This window comes from Salmo salar, chromosome ssa01, assembly GCF_905237065.1.
Source record: "Salmo salar chromosome ssa01, Ssal_v3.1, whole genome shotgun sequence".
NCBI classification, from domain to species: domain Eukaryota; kingdom Metazoa; phylum Chordata; class Actinopteri; order Salmoniformes; family Salmonidae; genus Salmo; species Salmo salar.
In genome coordinates, this window is record NC_059442.1 from 118,425,015 (window position 1) to 118,451,627 (window position 26,613).

General features: G+C 42.6%; 1 protein-coding gene across 1 annotated transcript in view; it reads left to right on the top strand.

The window, feature by feature from the left end:
* The window catches only part of ryr2a (ryanodine receptor 2a (cardiac)), an 812,428-nt gene that overhangs the window by 354,781 nt on the left and 431,034 nt on the right, over nt 1–26,613 (top strand). The window contains exons 15-16 of the mRNA XM_045687844.1: nt 19,173–19,308; nt 22,344–22,439. Coding sequence (XP_045543800.1) covers nt 19,173–19,308; nt 22,344–22,439 — 232 coding nt within the window. The remainder of the gene's footprint in view (nt 1–19,172; nt 19,309–22,343; nt 22,440–26,613) is intronic.

A 26,613-nucleotide genomic window follows, 5' to 3' on the forward strand; every position in this document is an offset into this window, starting at 1 on the left:
CATGTAAATATCAACTTGTTACTACAGGGCCATGTAAATATCAACGTGTTACTACAGGGCCATGTAAATATCAACGTGTTACTACAGGGCCATGTAAATATCAACGTGTTACTACAGGGCCATGTAAATATCAACGTGTTACTACAGGCCATGTAAATATCAACGTGTTACTACAGGGCCATGTAAATATCAACGTGTTACTACAGGGCCATGTAAATATCAACGTGTTACTACAGGGCCATGTAAATATCAACGTGTTACTACAGGGCCATGTAAATATCAACGTGTTACTACAGGGCCATGTAAATATCAACGTGTTACTACAGGGCCATGTAAATATCAACGTGTTACTACAGGGCCATGTAAATATCAACGTGTTACTACAGGCCATGTAAATATCAACGTGTTACTACAGGGCCATGTAAATATCAACGTGTTACTACAGGGCCATGTAAATATCAACGTGTTACTACAGGGCCATGTAAATATCAACGTGTTACTACAGGGCCATGTAAATATCAACGTGTTACTACAGGGCCATGTAAATATCAACGTGTTACTACAGGGCCATGTAAATATCAACGTGTTACTACAGGGCCATGTAAATATCAACGTGTTACTACAGGGCCATGTAAATATCAACGTGTTACTACAGGGCCATGTAAATATCAACGTGTTACTACAGGGCCATGTAAATATCAACGTGTTACTACAGGGCCATGTAAATATCAACGTGTTACTACAGGGCCATGTAAATATCAACGTGTTACTACAGGGCCATGTAAATATCAACGTGTTACTACAGGCCATGTAAATATCAACGTGTTACTACAGGGCCATGTAAATATCAACGTGTTACTACAGGGCCATGTAAATATCAACGTGTTACTACAGGGCCATGTAAATATCAACGTGTTACTACAGGGCCATGTAAATATCAACGTGTTACTACAGGGCCATGTAAATATCAACGTGTTACTACAGGGCCATGTAAATATCAACGTGTTACTACAGGGCCATGTAAATATCAACGTGTTACTACAGGGCCATGTAAATATCAACGTGTTACTACAGGGCCATGTAAATATCAACGTGTTACTACAGGGCCATGTAAATATCAACGTGTTACTACAGGGCCATGTAAATATCAACTTGTTACTACAGGGCCATGTAAATATCAACGTGTTACTACAGGGCCATGTAAATATCAACGTGTTACTACAGGGCCATGTAAATATCAACGTGTTACTACAGGGCCATGTAAATATCAACGTGTTACTACAGGGCCATGTAAATATCAACGTGTTACTACAGGGCCATGTAAATATCAACGTGTTACTACAGGGCCATGTAAATATCAACGTGTTACTACAGGGCCATGTAAATATCAACGTGTTACTACAGGGCCATGTAAATATCAACGTGTTACTACAGGGCCATGTAAATATCAACGTGTTACTACAGGGCCATGTAAATATCAACGTGTTACTACAGGGCCATGTAAATATCAACGTGTTACTACAGGGCCATGTAAATATCAACGTGTTACTACAGGGCCATGTAAATATCAACGTGTTACTACAGGGCCATGTAAATATCAACGTGTTACTACAGGGCCATGTAAATATCAACGTGTTACTACAGGGCCATGTAAATATCAACTTGTTACTACAGGGCCATGTAAATATCAACGTGTTACTACAGGGCCATGTAAATATCAACGTGTTACTACAGGGCCATGTAAATATCAACGTGTTACTACAGGGCCATGTAAATATCAACGTGTTACTACAGGGCCATGTAAATATCAACGTGTTACTACAGGGCCATGTAAATATCAACGTGTTACTACAGGGCCATGTAAATATCAACGTGTTACTACAGGGCCATGTAAATATCAACGTGTTACTACAGGGCCATGTAAATATCAACGTGTTACTACAGGGCCATGTAAATATCAACGTGTTACTACAGGGCCATGTAAATATCAACGTGTTACTACAGGGCCATGTAAATATCAACGTGTTACTACAGGGCCATGTAAATATCAACGTGTTACTACAGGGCCATGTAAATATCAACGTGTTACTACAGGGCCATGTAAATATCAACGTGTTACTACAGGGCCATGTAAATATCAACGTGTTACTACAGGGCCATGTAAATATCAACGTGTTACTACAGGGCCATGTAAATATCAACGTGTTACTACAGGGCCATGTAAATATCAACGTGTTACTACAGGGCCATGTAAATATCAACGTGTTACTACAGGGCCATGTAAATATCAACGTGTTACTACAGGGCCATGTAAATATCAACGTGTTACTACAGGGCCATGTAAATATCAACGTGTTACTACAGGGCCATGTAAATATCAACGTGTTACTACAGGGCCATGTAAATATCAACGTGTTACTACAGGGCCATGTAAATATCAACGTGTTACTACAGGGCCATGTAAATATCAACGTGTTACTACAGGGCCATGTAAATATCAACGTGTTACTACAGGGCCATGTAAATATCAACGTGTTACTACAGGGCCATGTAAATATCAACGTGTTACTACAGGGCCATGTAAATATCAACGTGTTACTACAGGGCCATGTAAATATCAACGTGTTACTACAGGGCCATGTAAATATCAACGTGTTACTACAGGGCCATGTAAATATCAACGTGTTACTACAGGGCCATGTAAATATCAACGTGTTACTACAGGGCCATGTAAATATCAACGTGTTACTACAGGGCCATGTAAATATCAACGTGTTACTACAGGGCCATGTAAATATCAACGTGTTACTACAGGGCCATGTAAATATCAACGTGTTACTACAGGGCCATGTAAATATCAACGTGTTACTACAGGGCCATGTAAATATCAACGTGTTACTACAGGGCCATGTAAATATCAACGTGTTACTACAGGGCCATGTAAATATCAACGTGTTACTACAGGGCCATGTAAATATCAACGTGTTACTACAGGGCCATGTAAATATCAACGTGTTACTACAGGGCCATGTAAATATCAACGTGTTACTACAGGGCCATGTAAATATCAACGTGTTACTACAGGGCCATGTAAATATCAACGTGTTACTACAGGGCCATGTAAATATCAACGTGTTACTACAGGGCCATGTAAATATCAACGTGTTACTACAGGGCCATGTAAATATCAACGTGTTACTACAGGGCCATGTAAATATCAACGTGTTACTACAGGGCCATGTAAATATCAACGTGTTACTACAGGGCCATGTAAATATCAACGTGTTACTACAGGGCCATGTAAATATCAACGTGTTACTACAGGGCCATGTAAATATCAACGTGTTACTACAGGGCCATGTAAATATCAACGTGTTACTACAGGGCCATGTAAATATCAACGTGTTACTACAGGGCCATGTAAATATCAACGTGTTACTACAGGGCCATGTAAATATCAACGTGTTACTACAGTGCCATGTAAATATCAACGTGTTACTACAGGGCCATGTAAATATCAACGTGTTACTACAGGGCCATGTAAATATCAACGTGTTACTACAGGGCCATGTAAATATCAACGTGTTACTACAGGCCATGTAAATATCAACGTGTTACTACAGGGCCATGTAAATATCAACGTGTTACTACAGGGCCATGTAAATATCAACGTGTTACTACAGGGCCATGTAAATATCAACGTGTTACTACAGGGCCATGTAAATATCAACGTGTTACTACAGGGCCATGTAAATATCAACGTGTTACTACAGGGCCATGTAAATATCAACGTGTTACTACAGGGCCATGTAAATATCAACGTGTTACTACAGGGCCATGTAAATATCAACGTGTTACTACAGGGCCATGTAAATATCAACGTGTTACTACAGGGCCATGTAAATATCAACGTGTTACTACAGGGCCATGTAAATATCAACGTGTTACTACAGGGCCATGTAAATATCAACGTGTTACTACAGGGCCATGTAAATATCAACGTGTTACTACAGGGCCATGTAAATATCAACGTGTTACTACAGGGCCATGTAAATATCAACGTGTTACTACAGGGCCATGTAAATATCAACGTGTTACTACAGGGCCATGTAAATATCAACGTGTTACTACAGGGCCATGTAAATATCAACGTGTTACTACAGGGCCATGTAAATATCAACGTGTTACTACAGGGCCATGTAAATATCAACGTGTTACTACAGGCCATGTAAATATCAACGTGTTACTACAGGGCCATGTAAATATCAACGTGTTACTACAGGGCCATGTAAATATCAACGTGTTACTACAGGGCCATGTAAATATCAACGTGTTACTACAGGGCCATGTAAATATCAACGTGTTACTACAGGGCCATGTAAATATCAACGTGTTACTACAGGGCCATGTAAATATCAACGTGTTACTACAGGGCCATGTAAATATCAACGTGTTACTACAGGGCCATGTAAATATCAACGTGTTACTACAGGGCCATGTAAATATCAACGTGTTACTACAGGGCCATGTAAATATCAACGTGTTACTACAGGGCCATGTAAATATCAACGTGTTACTACAGGGCCATGTAAATATCAACGTGTTACTACAGGGCCATGTAAATATCAACGTGTTACTACAGGGCCATGTAAATATCAACGTGTTACTACAGGGCCATGTAAATATCAACGTGTTACTACAGGGCCATGTAAATATCAACGTGTTACTACAGGGCCATGTAAATATCAACGTGTTACTACAGGGCCATGTAAATATCAACGTGTTACTACAGGGCCATGTAAATATCAACGTGTTACTACAGGGCCATGTAAATATCAACGTGTTACTACAGGGCCATGTAAATATCAACGTGTTACTACAGGGCCATGTAAATATCAACGTGTTACTACAGGGCCATGTAAATATCAACGTGTTACTACAGGGCCATGTAAATATCAACGTGTTACTACAGGGCCATGTAAATATCAACGTGTTACTACAGGGCCATGTAAATATCAACGTGTTACTACAGGGCCATGTAAATATCAACGTGTTACTACAGGGCCATGTAAATATCAACGTGTTACTACAGGGCCATGTAAATATCAACGTGTTACTACAGGGCCATGTAAATATCAACGTGTTACTACAGGGCCATGTAAATATCAACGTGTTACTACAGGGCCATGTAAATATCAATGTGTTACTACAGGGCCATGTAAATATCAACGTGTTACTACAGGCCATGTAAATATCAACGTGTTACTACATGCCATGTAAATATCAACGTGTTACTACAGGCCATGTAAATATCAACGTGTTACTACAGGGACCATGTAAATATCAACGTGTTACTACAGGGCCATGTAAATATCAACGTGTTACTACAGGCCATGTAAATATCAACGTGTTACTACAGGGCCATGTAAATATCAACGTGTTACTACAGGGCCATGTAAATATCAACGTGTTACTACAGGGCCATGTAAATATCAACGTGTTACTACAGGGCCATGTAAATATCAACTTGTTACTACAGGGCCATGTAAATATCAACGTGTTACTACAGGGCCATGTAAATATCAACGTGTTACTACAGGGCCATGTAAATATCAACGTGTTACTACAGGGCCATGTAAATATCAACGTGTTACTACAGGGCCATGTAAATATCAACGTGTTACTACAGGGCCATGTAAATATCAACGTGTTACTACAGGGCCATGTAAATATCAACGTGTTACTACAGGGCCATGTAAATATCAACGTGTTACTACAGGGCCATGTAAATATCAACGTGTTACTACAGGGCCATGTAAATATCAACGTGTTACTACAGGGCCATGTAAATATCAACGTGTTACTACAGGGCCATGTAAATATCAACGTGTTACTACAGGGCCATGTAAATATCAACGTGTTACTACAGGGCCATGTAAATATCAACGTGTTACTACAGGGCCATGTAAATATCAACGTGTTACTACAGGGCCATGTAAATATCAACGTGTTACTACAGGCCATGTAAATATCAACGTGTTACTACAGGGCCATGTAAATATCAACGTGTTACTACAGGGCCATGTAAATATCAACGTGTTACTACAGGCCATGTAAATATCAACGTGTTACTACAGGGCCATGTAAATATCAACGTGTTACTACAGGGCCATGTAAATATCAACGTGTTACTACAGGGCCATGTAAATATCAACGTGTTACTACAGGGCCATGTAAATATCAACGTGTTACTACAGGGCCATGTAAATATCAACGTGTTACTACAGGGCCATGTAAATATCAACGTGTTACTACAGGGCCATGTAAATATCAACGTGTTACTACAGGCCATGTAAATATCAACGTGTTACTACAGGGCCATGTAAATATCAACGTGTTACTACAGGGCCATGTAAATATCAACGTGTTACTACAGGGCCATGTAAATATCAACGTGTTACTACAGGGCCATGTAAATATCAACGTGTTACTACAGGGCCATGTAAATATCAACGTGTTACTACAGGGCCATGTAAATATCAACGTGTTACTACAGGGCCATGTAAATATCAACGTGTTACTACAGGGCCATGTAAATATCAACGTGTTACTACAGGGCCATGTAAATATCAACGTGTTACTACAGGGCCATGTAAATATCAACGTGTTACTACAGGCCATGTAAATATCAACGTGTTACTACAGGGCCATGTAAATATCAACGTGTTACTACAGGGCCATGTAAATATCAACGTGTTACTACAGGCCATGTAAATATCAACGTGTTACTACAGGGCCATGTAAATATCAACGTGTTACTACAGGGCCATGTAAATATCAACGTGTTACTACAGGGCCATGTAAATATCAACGTGTTACTACAGGGCCATGTAAATATCAACGTGTTACTACAGGGCCATGTAAATATCAACGTGTTACTACAGGGCCATGTAAATATCAACGTGTTACTACAGGGCCATGTAAATATCAACGTGTTACTACAGGCCATGTAAATATCAACGTGTTACTACAGGGCCATGTAAATATCAACGTGTTACTACAGGGCCATGTAAATATCAACGTGTTACTACAGGGCCATGTAAATATCAACGTGTTACTACAGGGCCATGTAAATATCAACGTGTTACTACAGGGCCATGTAAATATCAACGTGTTACTACAGGGCCATGTAAATATCAACGTGTTACTACAGGGCCATGTAAATATCAACGTGTTACTACAGGGCCATGTAAATATCAACGTGTTACTACAGGGCCATGTAAATATCAACGTGTTACTACAGGGCCATGTAAATATCAACGTGTTACTACAGGGCCATGTAAATATCAACGTGTTACTACAGGGCCATGTAAATATCAACGTGTTACTACAGGGCCATGTAAATATCAACGTGTTACTACAGGGCCATGTAAATATCAACGTGTTACTACAGGGCCATGTAAATATCAACGTGTTACTACAGGGCCATGTAAATATCAACGTGTTACTACAGGGCCATGTAAATATCAACGTGTTACTACAGGGCCATGTAAATATCAACGTGTTACTACAGGGCCATGTAAATATCAACGTGTCACTACAGGGCCATGTAAATATCAACGTGTTACTACAGGGCCATGTAAATATCAACGTGTTACTACAGGGCCATGTAAATATCAACGTGTTACTACAGGGCCATGTAAATATCAACGTGTTACTACAGGGCCATGTAAATATCAACGTGTTACTACAGGGCCATGTAAATATCAACGTGTTACTACAGGGCCATGTAAATATCAACGTGTTACTACAGGGCCATGTAAATATCAACGTGTTACTACAGGGCCATGTAAATATCAACGTGTTACTACAGGGCCATGTAAATATCAACGTGTTACTACAGGGCCATGTAAATATCAACATGTTACTACAGGGCCATGTAAATATCAACGTGTTACTACAGGCCATGTAAATATCAACGTGTTACTACATGCCATGTAAATATCAACAGGTTACTACAGGCCATGTAAATATCAACGTGTCACTACAGGGACACATGTAAATATCAACGTGTTACTACAGGGCCATGTAAATATCAACGTGTTACTACAGGCCATGTATATATAAACGTGTTACTAAAGGGCCATGTAAATATCAACGTGTTACTACAGGGCCATGTAAATATCAACGTGTTACTACAGGGCCATGTAAATATCAACGTGTTACTACAGGGCCATGTAAATATCAACGTGTTACTACAGGGCCATGTAAATATCAACGTGTTACTACAGGGCCATGTAAATATCAACGTGTTACTACAGGGCCATGTAAATATCAACGTGTTACTACAGGGCCATGTAAATATCAACGTGTTACTACAGGGCCATGTAAATATCAACGTGTTACTACAGGGCCATGTAAATATCAACGTGTTACTACAGGGCCATGTAAATATCAACGTGTTACTACAGGGCCATGTAAATATCAACGTGTTACTACAGGGCCATGTAAATATCAACGTGTTACTACAGGGCCATGTAAATATCAACGTGTTACTACAGGGCCATGTAAATATCAACGTGTTACTACAGGGCCATGTAAATATCAACGTGTTACTACAGGGCCATGTAAATATCAACGTGTTACTACAGGGCCATGTAAATATCAACGTGTTACTACAGGGCCATGTAAATATCAACGTGTTACTACAGGGCCATGTAAATATCAACGTGTTACTACAGGGCCATGTAAATATCAACGTGTTACTACAGGGCCATGTAAATATCAACGTGTTACTACAGGGCCATGTATATATCAACGTGTTACTACAGGGCCATGTAAATATCAACTTGTTACTACAGGCCATGTAAATATCAACGTGTTACTACAGGCCATGTAAATATCAACGTGTCACTACAGGGACACATGTAAATATCAATGTATTACTACAGGGCCATGTAAATATCAACGTGTTACTACAGGCCATGTATATATAAACGTGTTACTACAGAGCCATGTAAATATCAACGTGTTTCTACAGGGCCATGTAAATATCAACGTGTTACTACAGGGCCATGTAAATATCAACGTGTTACTACAGGGCCATGTAAATATCAACGTGTTACTACAGGGCCATGTAAATATCAACGTGTTACTACTGGGCCATGTAAATATCAACGTGTTACTACAGGGCCATGTAAATATCAACGTGTTACTACATGCCATGTAAATATCAACGTGTTACTACAGGCCATGTAAATATCAACGTGTTACTACAGGGCCATGTAAATATCAACATGTTACTACATGGCCATGTAAATATCAACGTGTTACTACAGGCCATGTAAATATCAACGTGTTACTACAGGGCCATGTAAATATCAACGTGTTACTACAGGGCCATGTAAATATCAACGTGTTACTACAGGGCCATGTAAATATCAACGTGTTACTACAGGGCCATGTAAATATCAACGTGTTACTACAGGGCCATGTAAATATCAACGTGTTACTACAGGGCCATGTAAATATCAACGTGTTACTACAGGGCCATGTAAATATCAACGTGTTACTACAGGGCCATGTAAATATCAACGTGTTACTACAGGGCCATGTAAATATCAACGTGTTACTACAGGGCCATGTAAATATCAACGTGTTACTACAGGGCCATGTAAATATCAACGTGTTACTACAGGGCCATGTAAATATCAACGTGTTACTACAGGGCCATGTAAATATCAACGTGTTACTACAGGGCCATGTAAATATCAACGTGTTACTACAGGGCCATGTAAATATCAACGTGTTACTACAGGGCCATGTAAATATCAACGTGTTACTACAGGGCCATGTAAATATCAACGTGTTACTACAGGGCCATGTAAATATCAACGTGTTACTACAGGGACACATGTAAATATCAACATGTTACTACAGGGCCATGTAAATATCAACGTGTTACTACAGGGCCATGTAAATATCAACGTGTTACTACATGCCATGTAAATATCAACGTGTTACTACATGCCATGTAAATATCAACGTGTTACTACAGGGCCATGTAAATATCAACGTGTTACTACAGGGCCATGTAAATATCAACGTGTTACTACAGGGCCATGTAAATATCAACGTGTTACTACAGGCCATGTAAATATAAACGTGTTACTACAGGGCCATGTAAATATCAACGTGTTACTACAGGGCCATGTAAATATCAACGTGTTACTACAGGGCCATGTAAATATCAACGTGTTACTACAGGGCCATGTAAATATCAACGTGTTACTACAGGGCCATGTAAATATCAACGTGTTACTACAGGGCCATGTAAATATCAACGTGTTACTACAGGGCCATGTAAATATCAACGTGTTACTACAGGGCCATGTAAATATCAACGTGTTACTACAGGGCCATGTAAATATCAACGTGTTACTACAGGGCCATGTAAATATCAACGTGTTACTACAGGGCCATGTAAATATCAACGTGTTACTACAGGGCCATGTAAATATCAACGTGTTACTACAGGGCCATGTAAATATCAACGTGTTACTACAGGGCCATGTAAATATCAACGTGTTACTACAGGGCCATGTAAATATCAACGTGTTACTACAGGGCCATGTAAATATCAACGTGTTACTACAGGGCCATGTAAATATCAACGTGTTACTACATGCCATGTAAATATCAACGTGTTACTACAGGGCCATGTAAATATCAACGTGTTACTACAGGGCCATGTAAATATCAACGTGTTACTACAGGGCCATGTAAATATCAACGTGTTACTACAGGCCATGTAAATATCAACGTGTTACTACAGGCCATGTAAATATCAACGTGTTACTACAGGGCCATGTAAATATCAACGTGTTACTACAGGGCCATGTAAATATCAACGTGTTACTACAGGCCATGTAAATATCAACGTGTTACTACAGGGCCATGTAAATATCAACGTGTTACTACAGGGCCATGTAAATATCAACGTGTTACTACAGGGCCATGTAAATATCAACGTGTTACTACAGGGACCATGTAAATATCAACGTGTTACTACAGGGCCATGTAAATATCAACGTGTTACTACAGGCCATGTATATATAAACGTGTTACTACAGGGCCATGTAAATATCAACGTGTTACTACAGGGCCATGTAAATATCAACGTGTTACTACAGGGCCATGTAAATATCAACGTGTTACTACAGGGCCATGTAAATATCAACGTGTTACTACAGGGCCATGTAAATATCAACGTGTTACTACAGGCCATGTAAATATCAACGTGTTACTACAGGCCATGTAAATATATACGTGTTACTACAGGGCCATGTAATTATCAACGTGTTACTACAGGGCCATGTAATTATCAACGTGTTACTACAGGCCATGTAAATATCAACGTGTTACTACAGGCCATGTAAATATCAACGTGTTACTAAAGGGCCATGTAAATATCAACGTGTTACTACAGGGCCTTGTAAATATCAACGTGTTACTACAGGGCCATGTAAATATCAACGTGTTACTACAGGGCCATGTAAATATCAACGTGTTACTACAGGCCATGTAAATATCAACGTGTTACTACAGGGACACATGTAAATATCAATATGTTACTACAGGGCCATGTAAATATCAACGTGTTACTACATGCCATGTAAATATCAACGTGTTACTACATGCCATGTAAATATCAACGTGTTACTACAGGCCATGTAAATATCAACGTGTTACTACAGGGACCATGTAAATATCAATATGTTACTACAGGGCCATGTAAATATCAACGTGTTACTACAGGCCATGTAAATATCAACGTGTTACTACAGGGCCATGTAAATATCAACGTGTTACTACAGGGCCATGTAAATATCAACGTGTTACTACAGGGCCATGTAAATATCAACGTGTTACTACAGGGCCATGTAAATATCAACGTGTTACTACAGGGCCATGTAAATATCAACGTGTTACTACAGGGCCATGTAAATATCAACGTGTTACTACAGGGCCATGTAAATATCAACGTGTTACTACAGGGCCATGTAAATATCAACGTGTTACTACAGGGCCATGTAAATATCAACGTGTTACTACAGGGCCATGTAAATATCAACGTGTTACTACAGGGCCATGTAAATATCAACGTGTTACTACAGGGCCATGTAAATATCAACGTGTTACTACAGGGCCATGTAAATATCAACGTGTTACTACAGGGCCATGTAAATATCAACGTGTTACTACAGGGCCATGTAAATATCAACGTGTTACTACAGGGCCATGTAAATATCAACGTGTTACTACAGGGCCATGTAAATATCAACGTGTTACTACAGGGCCATGTAAATATCAACGTGTTACTACAGGGCCATGTAAATATCAACGTGTTACTACAGGGCCATGTAAATATCAACGTGTTACTACAGGGCCATGTAAATATCAACGTGTTACTACAGGGCCATGTAAATATCAACGTGTTACTACAGGGCCATGTAAATATCAACGTGTTACTACAGGGCCATGTAAATATCAACGTGTTACTACAGGGCCATGTAAATATCAACGTGTTACTACAGGGCCATGTAAATATCAACGTGTTACTACAGGGCCATGTAAATATCAACGTGTTACTACAGGGCCATGTAAATATCAACGTGTTACTACAGGGCCATGTAAATATCAACGTGTTACTACAGGGCCATGTAAATATCAACGTGTTACTACAGGGCCATGTAAATATCAACGTGTTACTACAGGGCCATGTAAATATCAACGTGTTACTACAGGGCCATGTAAATATCAACGTGTTACTACAGGGCCATGTAAATATCAACGTGTTACTACAGGGCCATGTAAATATCAACGTGTTACTACAGGGCCATGTAAATATCAACGTGTTACTACAGGGCCATGTAAATATCAACGTGTTACTACAGGGCCATGTAAATATCAACGTGTTACTACAGGGCCATGTAAATATCAACGTGTTACTACAGGCCATGTAAATATCAACGTGTTACTACAGGGCCATGTAAATATCAACGTGTTACTACAGGGCCATGTAAATATCAACGTGTTACTACAGGGCCATGTAAATATCAACGTGTTACTACAGGGCCATGTAAATATCAACGTGTTACTACAGGGCCATGTAAATATCAACGTGTTACTACAGGGCCATGTAAATATCAACGTGTTACTACAGGGCCATGTAAATATCAACGTGTTACTACAGGGCCATGTAAATATCAACGTGTTACTACAGGGCCATGTAAATATCAACGTGTTACTACAGGGCCATGTAAATATCAACGTGTTACTACAGGGCCATGTAAATATCAACGTGTTACTACAGGGCCATGTAAATATCAACGTGTTACTACAGGGCCATGTAAATATCAACGTGTTACTACAGGGCCATGTAAATATCAACGTGTTACTACAGGGCCATGTAAATATCAACGTGTTACTACAGGGCCATGTAAATATCAACGTGTTACTACAGGGCCATGTAAATATCAACGTGTTACTACAGGGCCATGTAAATATCAACGTGTTACTACAGGGCCATGTAAATATCAACGTGTTACTACAGGGCCATGTAAATATCAACGTGTTACTACAGGGCCATGTAAATATCAACGTGTTACTACAGGGCCATGTAAATATCAACGTGTTACTACAGGGCCATGTAAATATCAACGTGTTACTACAGGGCCATGTAAATATCAACGTGTTACTACAGGGCCATGTAAATATCAACGTGTTACTACAGGGCCATGTAAATATCAACGTGTTACTACAGGGCCATGTAAATATCAACGTGTTACTACAGGGCCATGTAAATATCAACGTGTTACTACAGGGCCATGTAAATATCAACGTGTTACTACAGGGCCATGTAAATATCAACGTGTTACTACAGGGCCATGTAAATATCAACGTGTTACTACAGGGCCATGTAAATATCAACGTGTTACTACAGGGCCATGTAAATATCAACGTGTTACTACAGGGCCATGTAAATATCAACGTGTTACTACAGGGCCATGTAAATATCAACGTGTTACTACAGGGCCATGTAAATATCAACGTGTTACTACAGGGCCATGTAAATATCAACGTGTTACTACAGGCCATGTAAATATCAACGTGTTACTACAGGGCCATGTAAATATCAACGTGTTACTACAGGGCCATGTAAATATCAACGTGTTACTACAGGGCCATGTAAATATCAACGTGTTACTACAGGGCCATGTAAATATCAACGTGTTACTACAGGGCCATGTAAATATCAACGTGTTACTACAGGGCCATGTAAATATCAACGTGTTACTACAGGGCCATGTAAATATCAACGTGTTACTACAGGGCCATGTAAATATCAACGTGTTACTACAGGGCCATGTAAATATCAACGTGTTACTACAGGGCCATGTAAATATCAACGTGTTACTACAGGGCCATGTAAATATCAACGTGTTACTACAGGGCCATGTAAATATCAACGTGTTACTACAGGGCCATGTAAATATCAACGTGTTACTACAGGGCCATGTAAATATCAACGTGTTACTACAGGGCCATGTAAATATCAACGTGTTACTACAGGGCCATGTAAATATCAACGTGTTACTACAGGGCCATGTAAATATCAACGTGTTACTACAGGGCCATGTAAATATCAACGTGTTACTACAGGGCCATGTAAATATCAACGTGTTACTACAGGGCCATGTAAATATCAACGTGTTACTACAGGGCCATGTAAATATCAACGTGTTACTACAGGCCATGTAAATATCAACGTGTTACTACAGGCCATGTAAATATCAACGTGTTACTACAGGGCCATGTAAATATCAACGTGTTACTACAGGGCCATGTAAATATCAACGTGTTACTACAGGGCCATGTAAATATCAACGTGTTACTACATGGCCATGTAAATATCAACGTGTTACTACAGGGCCATGTAAATATCAACGTGTTACTACAGGGCCATGTAAATATCAACGTGTTACTACAGGGCCATGTAAATATCAACGTGTTACTACAGGGCCATGTAAATATCAACGTGTTACTACAGGGCCATGTAAATATCAACGTGTTACTACAGGGCCATGTAAATATCAACGTGTTACTACAGGGCCATGTAAATATCAACGTGTTACTACAGGGCCATGTAAATATCAACGTGTTACTACAGGGCCATGTAAATATCAACGTGTTACTACAGGGCCATGTAAATATCAACGTGTTACTACAGGGCCATGTAAATATCAACGTGTTACTACAGGGCCATGTAAATATCAACGTGTTACTACAGGGCCATGTAAATATCAACGTGTTACTACAGGGCCATGTAAATATCAACGTGTTACTACAGGGCCATGTAAATATCAACGTGTTACTACAGGGCCATGTAAATATCAACGTGTTACTACAGGGCCATGTAAATATCAACGTGTTACTACAGGGCCATGTAAATATCAACGTGTTACTACAGGGCCATGTAAATATCAACGTGTTACTACAGGCCATGTAAATATCAACGTGTTACTACAGGGCCATGTAAATATCAACGTGTTACTACAGGGCCATGTAAATATCAACGTGTTACTACAGGGCCATGTAAATATCAACGTGTTACTACAGGGCCATGTAAATATCAACGTGTTACTACAGGGCCATGTAAATATCAACGTGTTACTACAGGGCCATGTAAATATCAACGTGTTACTACAGGGCCATGTAAATATCAACGTGTTACTACAGGGCCATGTAAATATCAACGTGTTACTACAGGGCCATGTAAATATCAACGTGTTACTACAGGGCCATGTAAATATCAACGTGTTACTACAGGGCCATGTAAATATCAACGTGTTACTACAGGGCCATGTAAATATCAACGTGTTACTACAGGGCCATGTAAATATCAACGTGTTACTACAGGGCCATGTAAATATCAACGTGTTACTACAGGGCCATGTAAATATCAACGTGTTACTACAGGGCCATGTAAATATCAACGTGTTACTACAGGGCCATGTAAATATCAACGTGTTACTACAGGGCCATGTAAATATCAACGTGTTACTACAGGGCCATGTAAATATCAACGTGTTACTACAGGGCCATGTAAATATCAACGTGTTACTACAGGCCATGTAAATATCAACGTGTTACTACAGGGCCATGTAAATATCAACGTGTTACTACAGGGCCATGTAAATATCAACGTGTTACTACAGGGCCATGTAAATATCAACGTGTTACTACAGGGCCATGTAAATATCAACGTGTTACTACAGGGCCATGTAAATATCAACGTGTTACTACAGGGCCATGTAAATATCAACGTGTTACTACAGGGCCATGTAAATATCAACGTGTTACTACAGGGCCATGTAAATATCAACGTGTTACTACAGGGCCATGTAAATATCAACGTGTTACTACAGGGCCATGTAAATATCAACGTGTTACTACAGGGCCATGTAAATATCAACGTGTTACTACAGGGCCATGTAAATATCAACGTGTTACTACAGGGCCATGTAAATATCAACGTGTTACTACAGGGCCATGTAAATATCAACGTGTTACTACAGGGCCATGTAAATATCAACGTGTTACTACAGGGCCATGTAAATATCAACGTGTTACTACAGGGCCATGTAAATATCAACGTGTTACTACAGGGCCATGTAAATATCAACGTGTTACTACAGGGCCATGTAAATATCAACGTGTTACTACAGGGCCATGTAAATATCAACGTGTTACTACAGGGCCATGTAAATATCAACGTGTTACTACAGGGCCATGTAAATATCAACGTGTTACTACAGGGCCATGTAAATATCAACGTGTTACTACAGGGCCATGTAAATATCAACGTGTTACTACAGGGCCATGTAAATATCAACGTGTTACTACAGGGCCATGTAAATATCAACGTGTTACTACAGGGCCATGTAAATATCAACGTGTTACTACAGGGCCATGTAAATATCAACGTGTTACTACAGGGCCATGTAAATATCAACGTGTTACTACAGGCCATGTAAATATCAACGTGTTACTACAGGGCCATGTAAATATCAACGTGTTACTACAGGGCCATGTAAATATCAACGTGTTACTACAGGGCCATGTAAATATCAACGTGTTACTACAGGCCATGTATATATAAACGTGTTACTAAAGGGCCATGTAAATATCAACGTGTTACTACAGGGCCATGTAAATATCAACGTGTTACTACAGGGCCATGTAAATATCAACTTGTTACTACAGGGCCATGTAAATATCAACGTGTTACTACAGGGCCATGTAAATATCAACGTGTTACTACAGGGCCATGTAAATATCAACGTGTTACTACAGGGCCATGTAAATATCAACGTGTTACTACAGGCCATGTAAATATCAACGTGTTACTACAGGCCATGTAAATATCAACGTGTTACTACAGGGACACATGTAAATATCAATATGTTACTACAGGGCCATGTAAATATCAATGTGTTACTACAGGCCATGTAAATATCAACGTGTTACTACATGCCATGTAAATATCAACGTGTTACTACAGGGCCATGTAAATATCAACATGTTACTACAGGGCCATGTAAATATCAACGTGTTACTACAGGGCCATGTAAATATCAACGTGTTACTACAGGGCCATGTATATATCAACGTGTTACTACAGGGCCATGTAAATATCAACGTGTTACTACAGGGCCATGTAAATATCAACGTGTTACTACAGGGCCATGTAAATATCAACTTGTTACTACAGGGCCATGTAAATATCAACGTGTTACTACAGGGCCATGTAAATATCAACGTGTTACTACAGGGCCATGTAAATATCAACGTGTTACTACAGGGCCATGTAAATATCAACGTGTTACTACAGGGCCATGTAAATATCAACGTGTTACTACAGGGCCATGTAAATATCAACGTGTTACTACAGGGCCATGTAAATATCAACGTGTTACTACAGGCCATGTAAATATCAACGTGTTACTACAGGGCCATGTAAATATCAACGTGTTACTACAGGGCCATGTAAATATCAACGTGTTACTACAGGGCCATGTAAATATCAACGTGTTACTACAGGGCCATGTAAATATCAACGTGTTACTACAGGCCATGTAAATATCAACGTGTTACTACAGGGCCATGTAAATATCAACGTGTTACTACAGGCCATGTAAATATCAACGTGTTACTACAGGGCCATGTAAATATCAACGTGTTACTACAGGCCATGTAAATATCAACGTGTTACTACAGGGCCATGTAAATATCAACGTGTTACTACAGGGCCATGTAAATATCAACGTGTTACTACAGGGCCATGTAAACATCAACGTGTTACTACAGGGCCATGTAAATATCAACGTGTTACTACAGGGCCATGTAAATATCAACGTGTTACTACAGGCCATGTAAATATCGTCTTCGTCTCTGGGTGTCCCTGTACAAATCAGATGTTTAGAAATAGATGGAAATCAAAGGATAAATGTATCCAGTTTGTTTTTGATGAGCCTAAAATTATACACTATGATACACTATGATACACTATGATACACTATGTATGATGATACACTATGATACACTATGTACTGATGATACACTATGATACACTATGTATGATGATACACTATGATACACTATTATTCACTATGATACACTATGATACACTATGTATGAGGATTCACTATGATACACTATGATACACTATGTATGATGATAAACTATGATTCACTATGTATGAGGATACGCTATGTATGATGATATGTATAACATGATTCTCTCCCCCTACCCTCTCTCTCTCCCCCACCCCTCTCTCTCTCCCCTTCTCTCCCCACCCCTCCCCCTCTCTCCCCATCCCTCCCCCTCTCTCCCACTCTCTCCCCCACCCTTCTCTCTCTCCCCCTCCATCCCCCTCTCCCTCTCTCTCCCTCTCTCCCCCACCCCTCTCTCTCTCTCTCTCTCTCTCCCACTCTCTCTCCCCCACCCCTCTCTCTCTCCCCCACCCCTCTCTCCCCCCCACCCCTCTCTCTCTCCCCCCACCCCTCTCTCTCCCCCCCACCCCTCTCTCTCTCCCCCTCTCTCCCCAGGGTATGATAAACCTGGTGTTGGAGTGTATTGACCGTCTCCACGTGTACAGCAGCGCGGCTCATTTTGCTGAGGTGGCTGGGAGGGAGGCCGGCGAGGCCTGGAGATCCACACTAAACTCATTATATGAGCTCCTGGGTGAGGAGCGGAGCGGCCGAATACTACAACCTCAGGGCTTTAGAAACGCATGCTGCCCAGTTCTCCTACAGCTCCTCCTGTACACGAACACCGCTTACACAGGGGGGCCTGACCCCCCAGCACAGAACACAGGGGGCCTGGCCCCCCAGCACTTAACACAGGGGCCCTGCCCCCCCAGCACAGAACACAGGGGGCCTGGCCCCCCAGCACAGAACACAGGGGGGCCTGGCCCCCAGCACAGAACACAGGGGGCCTGACCCCCCAGCACAGAACACAGGGGGCCTGACCCCCCAGCACAGAACACAGGGGGGCCTGGCCCCCCAGCACAGAACACAGGGGGCCTGACCCCCCAGCACAGAACTGTTACGTTGTACAACACTCATCAACATGTATCGTCAGGTTACACAGGGGGCCTCACCGCCACATTTTTTGTCATTTAGCAGACGCTCTTATCCAGAGCGACTTACAGTAGTGAATGCATACATTTCATACATTATTTATTTTGTACTCGCCCCCCGTGGGAATCGAACCCACAACCCTGGCATTGCACACACCATGCTGGCGTTGCATACACCATGCTCTACCAACTGAGCCAGGTTACACAGGGGGCCTCACTGACTTGACTGATAACAAGGAGGGAGAGAGGAGAGGAGGGAGGAGAGGAGAGATGAGGAGGGAGGAGAGGGGAGAGGAGAGAGGAAAGATGAGGAGAGGAGGGAGGAGAGGAGAGAGGAGAGGAGGGAGGAGAGGGGAGAGGAGGGAGGAGAGGAGAGATGAGGAGAGATGAGGAGGGAGAGGAGGGAGGAGAGAGGAGGGAGGAGAGAGGAGGGAGGAGAGAGGAGGGAGGAGAGGAGGGAGGAGAGGAGGGAGGAGAGTAGAGGAGGGATGGAGAGAGGCGGGAGGAGAGGAGGGAGGAGAGATGAGGAGAGTAGAGGAGGGAGGAGAGATGAGGAGAGTAGAGGAGAGGAGGGAGGAGAAGAGGAGGGATGGGAGGAGAGGAGGGAGGAGAGGAGGGAGGAGAAGAGGAGAGGAGTGAGGAGAAGAGGAGAGGAGGGAGGAGAAGAGGAGAGGAGGGAGGAGAAGAGGAGAGGAGGGAGGAGAAGAGGAGAGGAGTGAGGAGAAGAGGAGAGGAGTGAGGAGAAGAGGAGAGGAGGGAGGAGAAGATGAGAGGAGAAGAGGAGAGGAGTGAGGAGAAGAGGAGAGGAGGGAGGAGAGAGTAGGGAGGAGAAGTGGAGGGATGGGAGAAGAAGAGGAGAGGAGGGAGGAGAGGAGGGAGGAGAAGAGGAGAGGAGTGAGGAGAAGAGGAGAGGAGTGAGGAGAAGAGGAGAGGAGGGAGGAGAAGATGAGAGGAGAAGAGGAGAGGAGTGAGGAGAAGAGGAGAGGAGGGAGGAGAGAGTAGGGAGGAGAAGTGGAGGGATGGGAGAAGAAGAGGAGAGGAGGGAGGAGAGGAGGGAGGAGAAGAGGAAAGGAGTGAGGAGAAGAGAAGAGGAGAGGAGGGAGGAGGAGAGGAGGAGAGGAGAAGAGCAGAGGAGGGAGGAGGAGAGGAGAAGAGGAGAGGAGGGATGGAGAGGAGGGAGGGGAGATGAGGAGAGGAGGGAGGAGAGGAGGAGGGGAGTGAGGAGAAGAGGAGAGGAGAGGAGGAGGGATGGAAACGTTATCAACAGCAGCGCATCATAAATCCTTAAATAACAGTCTGCTAGTTGGCACGCTATACTACCCTCTATGGTGGCTTCTGCCATGTCTAGCTAACTGCCATCAGCAACTGACTCACTGGCTGATTACTGACTGGCTGATTACTGACTGGTTGGCTGACTGGCTGATTAACTGACTGGTTAACTGACTGGCTGATTAACTGACTGGTTGACTGACTGGCTGATTACTGACTGGTTAACTGACAGGCTGATTACTGACTGGTTAACTGACTGGCTGACTGACTGATTACTGACTGGCTGATTAACTGACTGGCTGATTAACTGACTGGCTGACTGACTGATTACTGACTGGCTGATTAACTGACTGGCTGAGTAACTGACTGATTAACTGACTGGCTGACTGACATTACTGACTGGCTGATTAACTGACTGGCTGACTGACTGATTACTGACTGGCTGATTAACTGACTGGCTGATTAACTGACTGGCTGATTAACTGACTGATTAACTGACTGGCTGATTAACTGACTGACTGACTGGCTGACTGGCTGATTACTGACTGGTTGATTACTGATTGGCTGATTAACTGACTGGCTGATTAACTGACTGGCTGATTAACTGACTGGCTGACTGACTGCTGCTTAAAGCGGTAGCTGGTCTTCTGCCATGTGCTGCCTCCATGTTGCTGCCTCAGCCCTCAGCCCTAACTGATGCTAATGGTTCCATGCTGCCTCGTTGCTGCCTCAGCCCTCAGCCCTAACTGATGCTAATGATTCCATGCTGCCTCAGCCCTCAGCCCTAACGGATGCTAATGGTTACATGCTGCCTCTGGATGTTTTCTAGAAGCTACAGATGCTGCACCTGAAGCTAGATGTTTCTCTGGATGTTTTCTAGAAGCTACAGATGCTTCTCCTGAATCTAGATGTTTCTCTAGATGTTTTCTAGAAGCTACAGATGCTGCACCTGAAGCTAGATGTGTCTCTAGATGTTTTCTAGAAGCTACAGATGCTGCACCTGAAGCTAGATGTGTCTCTAGATGTTTTCTAGAAGCTACAGATGCTGCACCTGAATCTAGATGTTTCTCTAGATGTTTTCTAGAAGCTACAGATGCTGTACCTGAAGCTAGATGTGTATTCTATTGACTGTACTGGAGCCAAGGAAGGGAATATACTGCTTGTCAAAATGCTTCTGTTCTGATTTTAAAGTCTGTTCCCTCCTGTAACCTTTCTCCTTCTCTTGATCTCTATGTCCACCTTTCTGGACCCCTCTCTTCACTTTCTGTATCCCTCTCAATCTCTTTCTCCCTTGATCTCTCTCACAATGTCTCTGTATCCCTCTCTCAATCTTTCACTCTTTCTTCCTCTCCTCCCTCTTGTCCTCTAGCTGCGTTGATAAGGGGCAACAGGAAGAATTGTGCCCAATTTTCCGGCTCGTTAGATTGGTTGATCAGCCGGCTGGAGAGACTGGAGGCCTCGTCTGGTAAGTGATCTATAATCAATATATCCTTTTTACCCTCCTGTATGGCATTATCACATATAACTGTTGCAGCAGCATAGACAATCTGCAGTAGTATCACTGTTACAGTAAAGCAAGAGATAATAGGGAGAGGGGGAGAGAGAGAGAGAGCGAGAGAGAGGGGGAGAGAGAGAGAGAGAGAGAGAGAGAGAGAGAGAGAGAGAGAATGAGGAGGGAGAGAGATACAGACAGAGACAGAGAATGAGGAGGGAGAGAGAGACAGAGAATGAGGAGGGAGAGAGAGAGAGACAGAGAATGAGGAGGGAGAGAGACATAGACAGAGAATGAGGAGGGAGAGAGAGACATAGACAAAGAATGAGGAGGGAGAGAAAGACATAGACAGAGCATGAGGAGGGAGAGAGACAGAGAATGAGGAGGGAGAGAGAGAGAGACAGAGAATGAGGAGGGAAAGAGACAGAGAATGAGGAGAGAGAGAGAAAATGAGAGGGAGAGAGAGAGAAAATGAGAGGGATAGAGAGAGAAAATGAGAGGGAGAGAGATAGAAAATGAGGGAGAGAGAGAATGAGGATAGAGAGGGAGAGAGAGAGAGAATGAGAGGGAGAGAGAGAGAATGAGAGGGAGAGAGACAGTGGTAGGAGAGAGGAGGAGGAGGAGGGAGAAAGAATTAGGAGGGAGAGAGAGAAAAGGAGAGAGAGAGAGGATGAGAGGGGAAGAGAGAGAATGAGAGGGAGAGAGACAGAGTAGGAGGAGGGTAGGAGAGAGGAGGAGGAGGGAGACAGAATAAAGAGGGAGAGAGAGAGAAAAGGAGAGAGAGGATGAGAGAGAAAGAGAGAGAGAATGAGAGGGAGAGAGACGGAGGAGGAGGGAGAGAGAGAGAGGAGGAGGGAGAGAGACAGGAGGAGGGAGGGAGGGAGGGAGAGAGGAGGAGGAGGAGGGAGACAATGAGGAGGGAGATAGAGAGAGAGAAAATGAGAGAGAGAATGAGAGGGAGAGAGAGAAACAGAGGGGAAGAGAGAGAGAATGAGAGAGACAGAGGATGTGGAGGAGGGAGGGAGAGAGGAGGAGGAGGGAGACAGAATGAGGAGGGAGATAGAGAGAGATGACGAGGAGGGAGAGAGGGAGATATAGAACGAAACACATTTTTCCCCCATTTCTACTTCCTGCTGCAAAGAATGAACGTGTTGGCTGCAGTGTGGATTCTCCTCTCTTCTCCTCTCCTCTCCTCTCCTCTCCTCTCCTCTCCTCTCCTCTCCTCTGAGCGTGTATGTAGGTGGATGAAAGCTAGAGACGAGCAGGACGGCCACTCATTCCACCAGAGTTATGAAACGCCTAACATGCCGCATATCTAACGCCATACAAACATATATCTCTGCCAGCATGTTCTTAACCCTCCAAGCATATCCCCAGTGACTCAGTCTATTTCTGGTTTGAATATTGTAGAACAGAATAAGGAGACATTTATAGTTGACAGGTGGCCACTCTTGTTCTAATGTAAGTAACAGAGGTGGGATGGAGTGCATTTCCTCCACACTCACTCTCTCTCTCCTCACCTAGAGAGGCACACCTGATTGAACCTGAATTCATCTGCATAGTCATGGACACACCTCAACATTGAAAGCCCTCTTCAATTACTGCGAGGGTGGCATGGTTTTGAACACGAGGAGCGTTTGAATTAGAGATGACTGGTGTAGGGAGGGTCGAGGGTTGAATATTTTCCCTGGTATTTTACAAATGTCCCAACCCGAGAATAAATCACTTTTCTCCCTGGTAACCCAGTATTTCCTGCCAAAACTGTAAGTGTCATTCAAAAGCATATAAATAATAGGCTGGTATAGGCTGGTATAGGTTAGTATATTTACATTACATTTACATTTAAGTCATTTAGCAGATGCTCTTATCCAGAGCGACTTACAAATTGGTGGATTCAACTTATGATATCCAGTATAGGCTAGTATAGGCTGGCATAGGCTGGTATAGGCTGGTATAGGATGGTATAGGCTGGCACAGGCTGGTATAGGTTGGCATAGGCTGGTATAGGTTGGCATAGGCTGGTATAGGCTAGTATAGGCTGGTATAGGCGGGTATAGGGTGGTATAGGATGGTATAGGCTGTATAGGCTGGTATAGGCTGGTATAGGCTGGCATAGGCTAGCATAGGCTGGCATATGCTGGAATAGGCTGGTACAGGCTAGCATAGGCTGGCATAGGCTGGTATAAGCTGGTGTAGGCTAGTATAGGCTGGTATAGGCTAGCATAGACCGGTATAGGCTGGCATAGGCTAGCATAGGCTGGTATAGGCTGGTATAGGCTAGCATAGGCTAGCATAGGCTGGTGTAGGCTAGTATAGGATGGTATAGGATGGTATAGGCTGGTATAGGCTGGTATAGGCTAGTATAGGCTGGTATAGGCTGGTATAGGATGGTATAGGCTGGTATAGGATGGCTGGTATAGGCTGGTATAGGCTGGTATAGGCTGGTACAGGCTGGTATAGGCTGGCATAGGCTAGCATAGGCTGGTATAGGCTAGCATAGGCTGGCATAGGCTAGCATAGGCTGGCATAGGCTAGCATAGGCTGGTATAGGCTGGCATAGGCAGGTATAGGCTGGCATAGGCAGGTATAGGCTGGCATAAGCTAGTATAGGCTAGTATAGGCTGGTATAGGCTGGCATAGGCTGGCATAGGCTAGCATAGGCTAGTATAGGCTGGCATAGGCTGGTATAGGCTGGCATAGGCTGGTATAGGCTAGCATAGGCTGGTATAGGCTAGCATAGGCTGGTATAGGCTGGTATAGGCTGGCATAGGCTAGCATAGGCTGGTATAGGCTGGTATAGGCTGGTGTAGGCTAGTATAGGCTGGTATAGGCTAGCATTGGCTGGTATAGGCTGGCATAGGCTAGCATAGGCTGGTATAGGCTGGCATAGGCAGGTATAGGCTAGCTTAGGCTGGTATAGGCTGGCATAAGCTAGTATAGGCTAGTATAGGCTAGTATAGGCTGGTATAGGCTGCTATAGGCTAGCATAGGCTGGCATAGGCTGGTATAGGCTGGTATAGGCTAGCATAGGCTAGCATAGGCTGGTATAGGCTGGTATAGGCTGGTGTAGGCTAATATAAGCTGATATAGGCTAGCATAGGCTGGTATAGGCTGGTATAGGCTAGCATAGGTTGGTAAAGGCTGGCATAGGCTGGTATAGGCTAGCATAGGCTGGTATAGGCTGGTATAGGCTAGTATAGGCTGGTATAGGCTAGTATAGGCTGGTAGAGGCTGGTATATGCGGGTATAGGCTAGTATAGGCTGGTATAGGCTGGTATAGGCTGGTATAGGCTAGTATAGGCTAGTATAGGCTGGTATATGCTAGCATAGGCTGGTATAGGTTAGTATAGGCTAGTATAGGCTGGTATAGGCTAGCGAATATGATTTAAATGTTGAAATATAATAGGGCCTATTTGTATAATTAGTAGGCTGAAGCTTTTATACCTTTCATAATATTAGCCTACCTCAGGTATTCTCAAACAGGGGTACGCGCAAGGCCGTCGGGGGTACGCCAAATAAAAATGTGATTTGCATTTTCAAACAGTGTTTTCCAACTGAGTTTTTTCCTCGCCTGAGTCGCCTCATTTCACTGCCCAAAAATAAAATGAAACCATCTAGTGGTCAGCGAAATAACAACACGATGTCAAATACAGGTAGCCTAGTCAAATAATTAACATCCAATCACATTGACCGCTACTCTCTTGCTGGAATTCCACTAACGGTCCGTATGTAGCCAAACGTAATTGCAACTCATTCCGTTTGCTCGAAAATTGATAATTGGTTAAAAAAAAGTAAGGCTCGAGTCCATCGAGACACATACCAGCTCTACTGGTAGTACTGCTACTACCAGCAGTACTACACCTGCTACTACCAGCAGCACTACACCTGCTACTACCAGCAGTACTACACCTGCTACTACCAGCAGCACTACACCTGCTACTACCAGCAGTACTACACCTGCTACTACCAGCAGTACTACACCTGCTACTACCAGCAATACTACACCTGCTACTACCAGCAGTACTACACCTGTTACTACCAAGCAGTACTACACCTGCTACTACCAGCAGTACTGCACCTGCTACTACCAGCAGTACTACACCTGCTACTACCAGCAGTACTACACCTGCTACTACCAGCAGTACTA